This window comes from Caretta caretta, chromosome 1 (assembly GCF_965140235.1).
Source record: "Caretta caretta isolate rCarCar2 chromosome 1, rCarCar1.hap1, whole genome shotgun sequence".
Classification (NCBI taxonomy): domain Eukaryota; kingdom Metazoa; phylum Chordata; order Testudines; family Cheloniidae; genus Caretta; species Caretta caretta.
The window spans coordinates 29,068,036-29,082,926 of record NC_134206.1 but is presented as its reverse complement, the minus strand read 5'-3'; the positions used below and the strand labels follow the sequence as shown (position 1 = coordinate 29,082,926).

Sequence of the window (14,891 nt, the reverse complement as noted above, 5' to 3'; positions counted from 1 at the left end):
CAGCTCAATTAGGTCATCTCTTCCTCAAAGAGTGGAGGCATAGTTTTTCTAGTACAAGTTCTTAAATCACTCTGGTTGTGTATGTGTGGGTAATAGCTGTTTTCATAAGAATCTTGCCACTTCCAGAGCATTTCTAATCTTCAAAACCCTTCGCAAACATTATATAATCAAATTCAATGTTGAGGGAAATGGAGTTGAGGACTATCTCTCATGTGCAGCCTTGTCAATCTTATGTCTAGTATCATGCTAGAATTTCCTTTGAGTTCAGTATTTCTCTCTATTCTGATAGTTTGTTTGCTCTGAAGTATTGTGTCAAAAGTTTGAGCACTATTGCCACATGTTCTTGTATAGCTCTGTAAAGTAGTCAAGGTTAGATTTCTGAGTGATTTTTTTAATTTTATTTTTTTATGTCCTGTCACTGGCCAACTTTTGGGCAGTCTGAGAGCAATGTAAAGGACTGCTAACTCAATCCAACTGATATGGCATGTTAGCCTCATCTGTTAACAAGTTGTAAAACAGGCAGACAGTCTTTTAAAGATAACTAAGTCACGGCCTTCAGCATCTAATCTTGTAAGATAAAGTAAGTTAATATGTTATCCTTGCTAATTCTAATAAAATCATGTGACGTTCCTTTGCAGGAAAAAAGAATCCGAGTCTCTCAGCCATTAACGAGAGGACCAAGTGCCTTTATACCAGAAAAAGAAGTAAGTTTACAAACTAAAACTACTCTGCATATAGTAGTAACTGCATAACAAAAATATTCAGGGCCAGATTCAGGCATTCTACATCCATTGGGCAGTACCTTAGTCCATGTGGAGTCCCATTGAGAGTCCAGTGCAGTTATTTGTGGACTAAAGGGCCATTTAGTGTGAGCATCAGAATCTGGCCTTCAGTGAGTAAAAGTCAAAGTTTGCTCCTTATCTTCAGGTAGCACCCATTGACTTGTAGACTAACTTTTCTGTCTTCAGATGCAGACGTGCAACTCCCATTAAATCTGTGGGACCTGCAAACACCTGTAAGCTTTTTAGGAGAAGGACTCATTTATCATTTACACAATACCTATTACAGTGGGGCCATACCTTGCTGTAGTCGTTAGGCGGTACTGCAGTATAAATGTTTAGTAATATGAGGAGGATCTGACTTTCAATTTTCACAAAAGTAAAAGTGTGATTAATTTTGTAGTACACAACTATGTCCATAATAAAATTTATAGTTGCAAAGGTGCAAACTCAGATTGGTTCCTGTGATTTAAATGTTTAAGTCTTGATTGCAGATTGCTGCAGTATACATAAAGCTCGGTACAGTATATGTAAAACTTGCATGCATAGTTCTCTCTAGGAGTCAGATCTTTACAGGAACACTATTTCCTGAGGGATTGTTTGTGAAAGCAAATTGTAAAGGCAAGTCCTGCTTCTTGTTTTCTTAAAAGAGCTAGTAGCTGTTAAAGCCAGGCAATTAGAATAATAAAAAAGGATGTAAAAGTTAAAACAAAATAAAGGAAAGGCAGGGTGTAACAATGCAGCCTCTGGCAGGACACAACTGAGAGTATCAAGTCAGGACAAATTGCTTAGAGCAGGGCAGTTACAGCCCAAGGCTGGGTTTCCTTTACCATTAAGGCACACCAAACCAGCCAAACAGAGAGGACTTTGGTCTCATCCCACTGGCTAAGCATAAGTCATACAAGCAATTCCTTAGATGCTCCAGTTTCCCAGTATCACCACCAGTGCCATTCGTTATGGGGACGAATGGTTATGAAAACCAATACCCCTGTAAAAGAGAAAAGGTTGTCTTGATCCCAAAGGACCAAGCCGCAGACCCAGTTAATATACCAGTCAGGTCTTACCCACAAATCACGCTGTTACCAATCCTTTAGAATCTAAAGGTTTATTTATAAAAGAAAGACGTACAGATGAGAGCTAAAGCTGGTTACGTTGTATCAATTGTATACAGTAATAGCAAAGTTCTTAGTTCAGGCTTGTAGCAGTGATGGAATAAACTACAGGTTCAAATCAAGCCTTTGGGGTACATCCACAGCCACAGGCGCTGACTCTGTGGGTCCTCCAGGGCTGGAGAATCCACTGAAAAAAATTAGTGGATGCTCTGCACCCACCGGGGAGATCAGCTGTTGGCAACGGGAGATCAGCTGATTTAGCATGCGCAGCAGCCCTCATCAGCTCTTTGGCTGGCTGCGGCCAATCAGCTGTTTCCCCTGCTGCCGCTGAAGTTCCTAGCAGGCTCCCACCGCAGGCACGTGTGAGTCCTTTTAATTTTCAGGGCAGAGGGAGCTGGGTTAGGTGGGACAAGCAGCCAGGACACAGCAGCTCCTGGGCTAGCTGCGGAGGGGTGGGGAAGATGAGGTGGGCAGCCTCTCGGCAGGGGACTGGGGGAAGAGACGGGTGGGCAGCTTCTCGGCTGGCCCCAGGGGGCTACTTGGGGGAGTATGGGCCGGGGGGTTTCTCAAGGACCAAGCCAGCTATTCTCAGCTCACCCTGGTGTCTCCCCCAGGACCTGTGCTCTCCTTCCTGCCAGGAGAAACCAGCTGTGGACCCCCTTAGTGCTGGGCACGGGGACAAACCAAAAGACATGGCTCCTTTAATAAAAGTTTGCCCTTGTGTCTGATGAGTGAACTTGGTCTGGGGCCAGCAGCTTGCCCCCTCCCCATGCTCCAGCCAGCCAGCCGGGTGCGTCCAGCCATGGCCAAAAGGTGAGAGGGGCTTCACTTCAGCCACAGCCCCAGGTGCAAATGAGCGGCCTCCCCCAGCCCGGACCCTGCTTGTGCCTGGACCTCTCCCATGCAGGCTCTGGGAGCTACCAACCACTACAGTTCTGACCCAGGTCCCGGGGCTCCGCATCCCTTCCCCTGTGCGTGGGGGGACAGGAGTGGGCAACGCACCACCGTTACTTCTAGTCCAGGGGTGGGCAAACTTTTTGGCCCAAGGGTCACATTAGAGTTGCAAAACTGTATGGAGGGCTGGGTAGGGAAGACTGTGCCTTCCCAAACATCCTGGCCGCCACCCCTATCCACCCCCTCCCACTTCCCATCTCCTGACTACCTCCCTCAAAACCCTCGACCCGTCCAACCCCCCTTGCTCCTTTTCCCCTATCCAACTCCTCTTGCTCCCTGTCCCTGGACTGCCTCGACCCCATCCACACCCCTGTCCCCTAAGTGTCCTGTCCCGTCCCCCCCCAAACCTCCACCCCATGCAACTGTCCCCTGACTGCCCCTCCCGCCAGGACCTCCTGCCCCTTATGCAGCCCCACCCCACTCTCTGCCCCCTTACCATGCCGCTCAGAGTGGCAGGACTGGCTATTGGAAAGCCTGGGAGGTGGGCAGGCGCAAGCCGTGCTGCCCGCGCAGTGGCATAGCTGCAGGGGAAGGGGGCTAGCCTCCCCGGCCCGGAGTTCATGGGCCAGCAGGACAGTCCCACGGTCTGGATGTGGCCCACGGGCCTTAGTTTGCCCACCTCTGTTCTAGCTTCATCCTCCCCGTGGGCTCTTCTCCAGGGCCGGCTCTCATGCCTGGGAAAGTAATGCTTGCCCAGCTCAATGCTGTCTCCTCCTCCCCCACACCCAGGTCAATCCTGCCTGAGGGGCTTTTCCTACCAGAGAGGAAGTTTATCCCCTCCCTGCGTCAGGAAGGATTGATTTCCTTCCCCTGGATCCATCATCCATTCGCACCCCTCCCCTCCATCCCCCCGCAGCTCCCAGGGAATTCCTTTCATTGCATTCACCCCCCTGTATCAGCTTCAAGTCAGGAGACACTGCCTTGCTTCACCTTGGGACATCTGAGCTCATCTTGCTTCAGGGTGCTGGGCTGCTGAAGTCCGGTAGAGGAAGCAACCCCCCCCCCACCTTTGGCCATGGTCCCACCAGGGGTTCCCCTCCCACAAAAGTTGCAGAGTATATGAGGGAGCTGCAGTCTGGGAGACTGGGAGGAGCTGGAGTGGCACAGCATCCACACAGCAGGATGAATGAATGGGCTATTTCTATGTTGGGCTGTTGAATTCAATTTCTCTCTCTGTCTCAGGGTGGGCAGTTTCTGGGCTGGCTGCAGGGGGTGGGGCTGGGGGGAGACAGAGCTGCTTTGAGCGTGTGGCTGGGGGGAGACAGAGCTGCTTTGAGTGTGTGGCTGGGAGCGAGCACTAAACAGGTGGGAGGCATTTAGGGGAGGGGGTCGGCAAGAAGGAGGCATTCAGGGGGGTCTAGGGGAATGGGGAAGGAAGAGGTGGAGTGGGGGCAGGGCCTTGGAGAAGGGGCGGAGCCAGGATGGGTCACCCGCTGGCAAAATCAAAAGTCAGCACCTATGTCCACAGCTGGGATGGGTCATTCAGTTCTTTGTTCAGAGCTTCAGTTTGTAGCAAGGTTCCTCCAGAAGTAAGAAGCAGGACTGAAGACAAAATGGAGGAGCTGCAGCAGCCTTTTATAGTCTCTTGCCATGTGGCTTCTGCTTTCTTTGTTCCAAAGACAAACTAATCTAGCACATGGCATGGAAAAACCTTAGAGTTCTGTCCATAGGCATGTCCCTGCATGCCTTGCTGAGTCACAAGGTGTGTCTGCCTTCTCTCAATAGGTCAGTTGTATAGCTGATGGTCCTTAATGGGCTATCAAGCAGGCTAGGTGGTGCTGACACCAAATTGTCTGGGTTGTCACCCTGAAGCATAGCACAAGTTTGAAATACAAACAGTATAGAGCCAATACTTATAACTATAAATACAAAAATGATACATGCATACAGATAACATAATCATAACCAGCAAATTATAACCTTGTCCTGCACACCTCACATGACAATCTTTGTACAATATTTGCTGCAAATATATAACAGTGGTTACAACAGTGATCTATATGGTCACAGTCTCCATCAATAGCGTCACACTGGGCTGTAGTGTTTCTTGGAATAGCTCTCCACTCCTAGGCAGAAGGAAAAGAAATTGCAGGATCCCCACCCATTACTCAGGATGATACAAGTATTGATTATTCACAGAATCCTGTCTGTGGGGATTAGAGAAGAATATTGGAATGAGTCCCTGGCTTGATTTTTTATTAGGGAAAGATATGTGTGTGTGTATTAACTATGCTTTGTCTTTTGAAGACTTTTTAATGGTATTGTGTACACTTTAAATCTAGAAAACCCTAAATGGTTTGATGATATGGTTCCTGAGATGATGCTGTTCCCAAGCAGTACACAGTTAAGATCAGCAAAGGCACTTTAAAAGGGAGAGTGCTTCTGACTCATGAGGGGTCTTGGGCTCTGGAATTTGCTCCCCATCCTGTAGTCTGCCAGAACTCAGATTTGTTCATTTCTAGGCACCCTGCAACATCCGTCTTTTTTGTGGGCATTTTGGCTTATAGGAGCCTGTGCTGCATGCCCAGCAAGTTAGGATCTTTGATGGCCCACAGTGGGATATGTTTGGTTAGTTTTGCTGTTGTGGGACAGTCCAATAATCAAATGAACGATACTGCAGTTTTTAAATTTTGTGCTGAATGTTCCCAATGACATGAGTCACCTGGCTTGAGATGGGGAATGGATAATAAGTCACAGAATTATTTTCATTGCATATTAATGTGGCTTGCTGGATTAAGTAAGTGGGAATCTGCCCCCTGTTTTAGGGGTAATTTCTAGTAGCTATGTTTAGGGATCATGTCTAATAGTGTATGCCAAAATATGAATTTCCAAGGCTATAATATATTAGACCCATGAGCAATAAGTAGCATTATAAAGACTAAATCTCATGAAATCCTGCTCAAGTATTTGAATCTCAAAAAAGAAATCTTAAAACATGCACTGGAAATGGAGAGGTGGGGAAGAAGTAAACAAGGATTCAGGTTAAAGTGAGGCTTGCAGAGAAAAGATCAAGGCAGCAAAAACCAGACTGAGTCACTGCTAGTCAAAGTTGCAAAGGGGAGTGAGAGTGAAAAGGCTTCCACTAATATCACACAGGGATCTGAGAAGCTGAACTTAAAAGCAAACCTGTAATGAGAACAATGAAGCTTGGACAACTGGAAAGCAAGGAAAACGCCATAAAGATAGATAAAAAGCAAAAGTGAATATTTTGAATCTGAACATGTAAGTTTTGAGAGAATTGTCTAATGAGCTTACTGTATCAGTTAAAGTCCAGCATGACAGGAGGGGTCCTGGAAGGTCATATAAAAGAAGTTAGGGTATGTCTAAAATGTACAGTGGCACCGCTGTGACTCTTCAGTGTAGACACTACATACTTCTCCTGTCAGCATGATAATCGACCTCCCTGAGAGGCAGTAGCTAGGTCGATGGAAGAATTCTTCTGTTGACTTACCACTGTGTACACCAGGGTTAGGTCAATATAGCTGTGTAGCTATACCATTGTAAATTCCTAGTGTAGACCAGGCCTTAGTCTTCAGAAAGGAGTGTAATTCTGCAGTTACTACTCCATAAGCTTGGCTTCTATCACTAAGGAAATAGTGGAACAAATATTCAAACAAATCACTAAACTTCTGTGCAAAATTAGAACTATAAACAATAAGCAGTGTTATAAAGACTAAAATTGCTAGGCTGGCTTGACTTTTGGTTTTGGTGATAGTTATCAATGAAGGATGAAGGGAATACATTTGATATAATTGTAATTTAATAAAACATGTTGGTACATCTCAAAGCTTGAGAAATTAAATAAAACGGACTTTGGTAAGAGCGATATGGAATAGATTGAAAACAGAAGAAGTGAAGAAAAAGGTAATGACAAGCATGAATCAGAAGGTGTAAGGGTACTGTAAACATTTGGAAGGGCATTTTATTGAATCCACAGATGCTACTAATTTGCAAAGAAGTACAGATACTTGTTAGAGCAGAAGAGTAATACATGTTGGACTAGACACACAAACAGTCAAAAAAGACATAGTCAGCCTGGAAAATGCAAGCTGATACATCCAGGGGAAAATTATCCAAAAACACTTATTGTGGAGATAAGCCAGGGAAGCAGTAGTGCTCAAACAGAGTGTAGTTCTGTACCTGTCTATGCAAGGCACAATAATACATGACAAGTTCTCTCTCTCTCTACAGAAAAATGTAACTGCACCTGAAATCAGTTTTCTGTTCCGAGTACGTCCTTAAAAGAAAGATGCTGACAAGCTGTAGGAAGTGTAGAGAAAACTGGCAAAGATTCTCAGAACTGGAGGAAGAAACATGCAAGGAAAGATTGAGACACATGTGGATAGTTTTCCTAAGAGACTACTAACGGGGACGTACATCTATAAATAATTGAAGGGTGTAATCACCAAGGAGAAAGAGGAATTATTAGAGTGGAGTATAGGAGTATAACAAGGACTACTGGGATAAAATTAAGAACAGATTTAGGCCTAGTCTCTGACTAAAACTTAGGTCCACCTACTGATATTGCTCAGGAGTGTGAAAAATTCACATGCATCGTTAAGCTGATCTGAATCTCAAGGTAGACAGCACTAAGTTGACAGAAGCATTCTTCTGTCCACCTATCTGCTGCCTCTTGGAGAAGTGGAATTTACTACAGCTTTTGAAGAACGCTTTCTATCGCTTGTAACAAGTGTCTACCCTACAGCATTGCAGGTTTGCCACTGTAGCTTTTCTGTGCAGACAGTTAGTCTGAAAAAACAGAAAGTTTCTGATGGTCAGAACAGCCTCCCAGGAAGAATGGTGGAAGGCCCATTGCTTGGTACGAAGCACAAAAAGAGGCATTGCAGGGAACAATTATACATGGAAAGGTGATGGGACTAGTTAACTAGATGACTGAAAATATTCTCTTCTACCTCTGCCTTCTGATTCTACGAGCCAAAACAAGGAAACCTTGAGGTAGAAAGAGAAGGTGCAGTAACTTGTTCATGTGTGTATATTTTATTCCTTAAGAATAAAATTTGATTTGTTGAGAAATATTTTTCTCTTTGCCAGTTCAAGATTTTTGTTTTAGTTGGTGATGTAGTCACGGAATCAAATTCAACAACAACAGAGCTATGTTCGATAGTTGCAGGGATTTTATCTTTTAATTCCTGGTAAACCAGTTGGAGTAGAAAAGAAGGTCATGGTATTTGTAATGATAAACTAGCTACCCTAATGTTCTGTTATAGGGAGTTAAAGAATAACTCTTGGTATTCTAGTCCCTTTCTTGCAACTTTTTTTCCACAGATGAACATGTTTAGAATGGCCGTTCTTTGGTGATAAAACACTGCTCTAATAGCTGCTAATGCTTTTTGTTAAGGCTTGCATTTCAAGAGCTACCGTTCTACCACATGATTTCATCTTGTAGCCCAAGGTCAGGGTTGGCTGGAATGGTTAGTAAAGAACAGTTTAAAGAAAGCATTAAATTTCTGTATTTAAATAATGCGAGCTTTTAAAAGAAACTAGCTTTTGATCTCTTTAATTATACAAACATAAAACTGGGAAGCGGCAGGCAGACAGACCTATTCTCTGGTTTAGTTACCTAACTCGGCTCCTCCCCATATTAACTTTGAAGTAACATTTTGGGGCTGAATTCTCAGTTGGTATATCAGCATAGTTACATTGACTTCAGTGAAGCTATGCTGACTTTCACCAACTGAGAATATGACCTGTAGAAGGATTTATAGAAAACTTCACTCCATTTTTATGGAAACCTGTCAAAGTAACAAACTGAGTGTACAGCTTCTTTGCAGATTTCTTATTCCTTAATTTTGTTAAGCATTTTCTGTACATATATATGCCCAAACATCCCAAAGTCCACAGAAGTTGGGATTTGCATGCACAATTGAATTATGTAGGTATCTGGGGTTACTTGAGTGAGGGGAAGTCTATCTTAGTTTATCTGTTTTACATTGCCTACTTCGCTCTTAAGGTGATGCAAGCAAATGGTTTGAATGAACGTACTAACCTTCTTGTGGAAGAATACTCAACATCTGGTCGCTTGGACAACATCACACAGGTCATGAGTTTACATACTCAGTACTTGGAGTCTTTCCTCCGCAGCCAGTTCTATATGTTGCGTATGGATGGGCCCCTTCCTTTGCCTTATAGGCACTACATTGCTATAATGGTATGTACCAAGAATCCTTATATTAACACACACTTTCCTGCCTATCTCCTTAATGCCCCTCCAAAAAAAGAAACCCCAAACCTTGTTTATAAATAGCCTTGCCTTGACAACTTGGCTTCCTTTCTTTCTATGGTGCAAGCTCTGCAAGCCTGAGTCAGTTCACTTAGGCCAGGTCTGCACTACAAACGTACATTCATATAACTACGTTGCTCAGGGGTTTGAAAAATCCACACCTCTGAGCAATGTAGTTATACTGACCTAGTCCCCAATGTAGACAGCACTATGTAGAAGTTCTCCTGTCAACATAACTACTGCCTCTTGCACAGGTGGATTAACTATACTGACAAGGGAAGCTCTCCTGTTGGCATAGTAGTGTCTTCACTAAAGTGCTACAGTGGCATAGCTGCAGAACTGTACCTGTAGACAGGCCTCCAGACTCTGAGACTTGCTGCTGGGGTGTTTTTGCAGTGTAGATGTAACCCACACACCTCCTGGGTGTGGTGTTCTGTCCCATCTAGTGGCACCAAGACCACTTAGATTAATGAGTCTGCTCTACAGCCTTAGCAAAGGGTCATGTGGCTTTTAGCTCGTGCAGTAGAGCAGGGGTGGGCAAACTATGGCTCAGGGGCCACATCCGGCCCTCCAGTTGTTTTAGTCTGGCTCTTGAGCCCCTGCCAGGGAGCAGGGTCAGGGGCTTGCCCCACTCCATGCGGCTCCCAGAAGCAGCGTCATGTTCCCCCCACACACACACACACATACACACACACACACCTCCTATGCGTAGGGGCAACCAGGGGGCTGAGCACGCTGCCCCCACACCCCAATTTCCTGCCCTAATTGGAACTGTGATCAGTGGGAGCTGCGGGGGCAGTACCCATGGATGGGGCAGTGCACAGAGCCACCTGGTCGAGTCTCCATGTAGGAGCTGGAGGAGGGAACATGCTGCTGTTTCCGGGAGCCGCTTGAGATAAGCGCTGCCCAAACCTTGCACCCCTGACTTCCCTCCCTGCACGTCCCAATCCCCTGCCCCAGTCCAGAGTCCCCTCTCGCACCCTGAACTCCTCATTTTGGCCCCAGTGCCCACACCCCCAGGCAGAGCCCTCACCCTTTCCCACACCTCAACCCCCAATTTCATGAGCGTTCATGGCCCGCCATACAATTTCCATACCCAGATGTGGCCCTCAGGCCAAAAAGTTTGCCCACCCCTGCAGTAGAGGCTCATGCATTTAGCTCCAGAGGGCCGAGGTTCGATCCTGCCCACCGCCGACTGGGGTTTGTTGGTGTTACATAGACATATCTAAATCTGCTGCCCTTGTAATACCTCTTCCTGACTGTTTTAACTACTTTAGGCTGCTGCCAGACATCAGTGTTCCTACATAGTAAATATGCATGTTGATGAGTTTCTGAAGACTGGAGGGATTGCAGAATGGTTGAATGGTTTGGAATATATCCCACAAAGACTGAAAAATTTGAATGAAATAAACAAACTTCTTGCACACCGACCCTGGCTGATCACAAAAGAACATATTCAGGTACCCATCAAAATATATCTAGATTAGCAGTGTAATGTTATTAATGAAAAGTGCTAAATAATATGCAAATCTACTTCGGCTTAATATTTTTGTTTTATAATTTCATTATTAAATGAGAAATCTACATATTTAGTAGACATTCTGAAGATATTAGGATATTAAATAATTGTATCCCTCCCCAAAGATGGGAATTAACACGAATAATTGTAAGTAGAAAATAGGACAGAATATGCGCCGTTATTTGGTTGGGGGTGGTTTGGGATGAAAGAAAAATCATTTTTGGAGGCTGGGAGTCAGAGCTATCCCATCCATATACATTCTCATACACTTTCTATCTTGGTCTCTAGAGCTCATATATTTACTCACTCTCTATTTTGTTCTCATTTCAGAAACTTGTCAAGACTGGAGAAAATAATTGGTCTCTTCCTGAATTGGTACATGCTGTGGTCCTATTGGCACACTATCATGCCTTGGCAAGTTTTGTATTTGGTAGTGGCATTAATCCAGAGAGAGATCCAGATACCTCTAATGGGTTCAGACTTATAGCAGTCAACAAATTCTGTGTCTGTGATCTTGCCAACGACAACAACATAGAGAATGCATCCCTCACAAGTAGCAACTTTGGGGTTAGTGTTGCAAGAGTATTCTTTTGCTTGCTTCTGTTTTGTATTAGGTTTTTTCCACTCTTTCCTATTTAAGCCTAAATTTTGTTTGTTTTGTATATACTGTTGGAATGCTAGGGTTCTGGTGGCATATAAGATTTTAGCCCTGACAGTTTGCAATATATCAGATTCAAAATCACATAATTCTGATTACAAGCTTCAGTTGCAAAGTGATTTTTAATAGCTGATCTCCTGAATTACTGGGGTAGATTAAGGCTTCTTTTTCTTAGAAAGCCGGAAGCCCTAACTTTTAAATAGTATAAATCACTGTTTGAGCTCCGGAGGCTCATGAAATAGAGGGTGCTGCAATCAAAATGGAAAAAATTGCAACATGGTAATCAGAATTGTGATCTATTTAAAGTCAATGATCTCAAAACAGGCTAATGTTTGAAACACTTTTTGTTAGGGGGCTTATTCCTTCACCCACTTCCTTCCCTGGTCCTTCTCGCATGAACAGAGAGCAACAATACCCGAAGTCCAAAGGTGCAAACAATTCAATGTTTTATTGGGGTGAACTTCCAGCAAGCATAATTCCAGTTTCCTTTCTTAGTGTACCTCCTTCCCAGCTCTGACACCACAGAGCCTTACACCTGTGTCCTTGTTCCCATTCCCCCCCCTTAGCAAACATGATTCCAATTTCCCCACCCTCATTCCCTGTTCCCATTTCCCCCCCTTATTTCCTGATTAACTGCAGACTATATAGTAAAACTTGAGTTCTGCTTAGCTATACCTTAACCAATCATTTTCCTGAAATTTAACTAACCAATCCTAACATATTGTAACATGACAGGTTTCAGAGTAACAGCCGTGTTAGTCTGTATTCGCAAAAAGAAAAGGAGTACTTGTGGCACCTTAGAGACTAACCAATTTATTTGAGCATAAGCTTTCGTGAGCTACAGCTCACTTCCTCGGATGCATACCGTGGAAAGTGTAGAAGATCTTATTATATACACACAAAGCATGAAAAAATACTTCCTCCCACCCCACTCTCGATATGGATACAGACTTGCTGTCTGTATCCATATCGAGAGTGGGGTGGGAGGAAGTATTTTTTCATGCTTTGTGTGTATATAATAAGATCTTCTACACTTTCCACGGTATGCATCCGAGGAAGTGAGCTGTAGCTCACGAAAGCTTATGCTCAAATAAATTGGTTAGTCTCTAAGGTGCCACAAGTACTCCTTTTCATATTGTACCATGATTATTTAACCAATTATATCCCACCACCTTAATAAGTTTACACCTGGCAAAATTAATTATACAGCAGACAGAAACAATCACAGAACCAGACAGATTATACAGACAAACAATAGGGAAATGGGGACTACAATGATAGAACAACACAGAAATGAGGATTTCACAACTACATCTATAAAGACATAAGGGTTTCCCAGCTGTCTATTGATAAGTGAGTTCTTGCCAGACAGGATGCTATCAAACTAAGTTTCCTTTTACATCTTCTAGGCACTTTCCTTTCTCTGGAGGTGATAGGCATTATCAGGACAGGATTGTATTCCTAACAGCCCAGTAGCACCTTATTTCAATGTGACTAGGTTGGAATGTGAGGATGTGACCGTTCACTTCCCAGCTTATGGCTGCCTAAGAACAAGGCCTCAGACTGTCACAGTAAGAGAAGGCCCTTACGCTGGCAGACAGTGATTTTGATTCTTTCTTTTATACCTCTATAACTAGCTAAGTGATAAGAAACACCTAAATTCTTAGAGTGTAGGCCTTTAGAGACAGGCCTGAATATCTATATCCTAACACCAAGTACTTACTTCCAGGATCAATAAACTTTTTTCAAACAACCTTTTTTTTCCTCCCTGAACCAACCAGCAGAAAGAATTTTGATCTCTAGTTAATTATATTGTGTAAACCTGGTGTTTATTACAAATCTAATTTTGCAATGCTTTGAAAAGGAAGCCTTAAATTGTACTACAGGTTGATGTGCTAGGCTATTTTTTGGGGGTGGGGAGACCCTTCGTGCAATTTAATTAGTAGTTCTTAAGTTCACTGCTAACAAAATAAAATAACTTTTCACAAGTAAGAGATTGAAAGGAGAGAGAATAACAGATTTAGGTTATGCATATCTGAATCCTTTTTTGTCACTACAAGATGTAGTTCTAATATGCGGTTCTTCCTTGTAATATTTTTATCTTTATATGTATAAGCAACTAGTTTGGGTTAATAAAACATTAAAATAGAATAGAATATTGATTTACTCTCCTAGGTTGGGCTCCTGTATTGCTGGTATCATAGACAATATGACTCGTTAGTAAGACGGCTGTCAGCAGCAGTAAAACCAGAAAAGTCAATTTTAATATTTAAAACTGTCTTCCGGAGTACATGTCAGTGTTTATTCAGGGATAAGTGATTTTTTCTGAACCTTCAGAATGTTGCAACATACATTTATGGATACAGTTTCCTCTTTCGAACAATGTCTGCATTTCTCAATTACCCCTGCTGCAATAAAGTAGTCTGATAGCCTTGAATAGGGCTACCGGGTCCGTCCCTTTTCACTGCTTTTCCTTATAACGTTTTAGGTATGTCTACACTGCAGTGTAAGTGCAGGCTCAAGTCTAACCCCACACCTTCATCTACACACATCGCACAAACCCAGGGCTAAGACCTAGGGCTTCAGGGAACAAGCCTAAATCACATCGGGACTCAGGGTTCGAGCCCTATTGCTTTGTGGCCTCACTTAACTCTTGTTCTGGGTGTCTGCCAGAAGTATTCCACAATCCCATGGGCTAATTTCCTTAATCCTCTCTCTGCCAACACTCTTTAGTTGACTCAGTTGAAAATGGAAGCCAGCCTCCCCAGCATACAGCAGCAGCTCAGTGAGTCTGCATTAACTCTTCCATTGTCTTCTAATCATGGAGCTGCAAACACACCATCAGAGAGCCTTCTGTGGTTGCAATGGAGGCCCAACAGAACAAGCCTTTTGCAAAACATGCAGCAAACCTGGAGGAGACGGAAGCCACACCTGAGCCCATCATAGATCCATTCGGGGTGAAACGGCTCACTTCTGGCTTCACAAAGATTGTGAACAGCATAGCAAGCCGCAGTAATGCGGACAGCACTGATGACACTGGCATCCAAACAGATCGGTAGAGATCTCCAATGGGATTTAACCTGCTAAAAGCAGGTTCTGCCCACATTCTACAACCATTCTGCACCTGCTGAGTGTAACTAAACCTCCTTTTGCCAGGGCCTCTGAAATCAGGGTATAGTTTCATAAACCAAGGCAAAAGGGGTGTGTGTGGGAGGGGGGGGGTTGTGAGACGCAGAGTGCCCCAGAATAACGGTGTGGACAATAACTGTTTAATACAGTGTCATTTAGGGAATAGTGTGCCATCCTGTCCATGAATATAGACTCTCAAGCTGTGAAAAACTTTTCTTCATTAACTTTTCCAGTGCAGCCCCTTATGACATTCATGAAATCAGCCTCCATGGTCCATGAGGGCCTGCATAACAATGTAGTAGTACCCTTTGCAGTACTACCTTTGCAGTGTAGGTGCTCGTGCTCCTTGAGGAGGGCAAACTATGGGCACATGAGTCCATCAGTGGCCCCAGCACAGTTTGGAAACCTCATTCTCTCAAAGCTAACAATTACCTCCGGAATACCTTTAATGCCTGCCACTTGGTGGCAAACCACGTGCCTGATTGCCTCAGAAAACTCA

General features: G+C 43.9%; 1 protein-coding gene across 2 annotated transcripts in view; it reads left to right on the top strand.

Moving 5' to 3' along the window:
- Positions 1-14,891, top strand: part of SESN3 (sestrin 3) — an 88,999-nt gene that overhangs the window by 43,497 nt on the left and 30,611 nt on the right. The window contains exons 2-5 of one of the 2 annotated variants that reach the window (XM_048843457.2): positions 639-704; positions 8,817-9,014; positions 10,364-10,546; positions 10,936-11,172. In XM_048843457.2, coding sequence (XP_048699414.1) covers positions 639-704; positions 8,817-9,014; positions 10,364-10,546; positions 10,936-11,172 — 684 coding nt within the window. Of the gene's footprint in view, positions 1-638; positions 705-2,587; positions 2,705-8,816; positions 9,015-10,363; positions 10,547-10,935; positions 11,173-14,891 lie in introns of those variants that run through there. The other variant, XM_048843467.2, reaches the window with a different exon arrangement.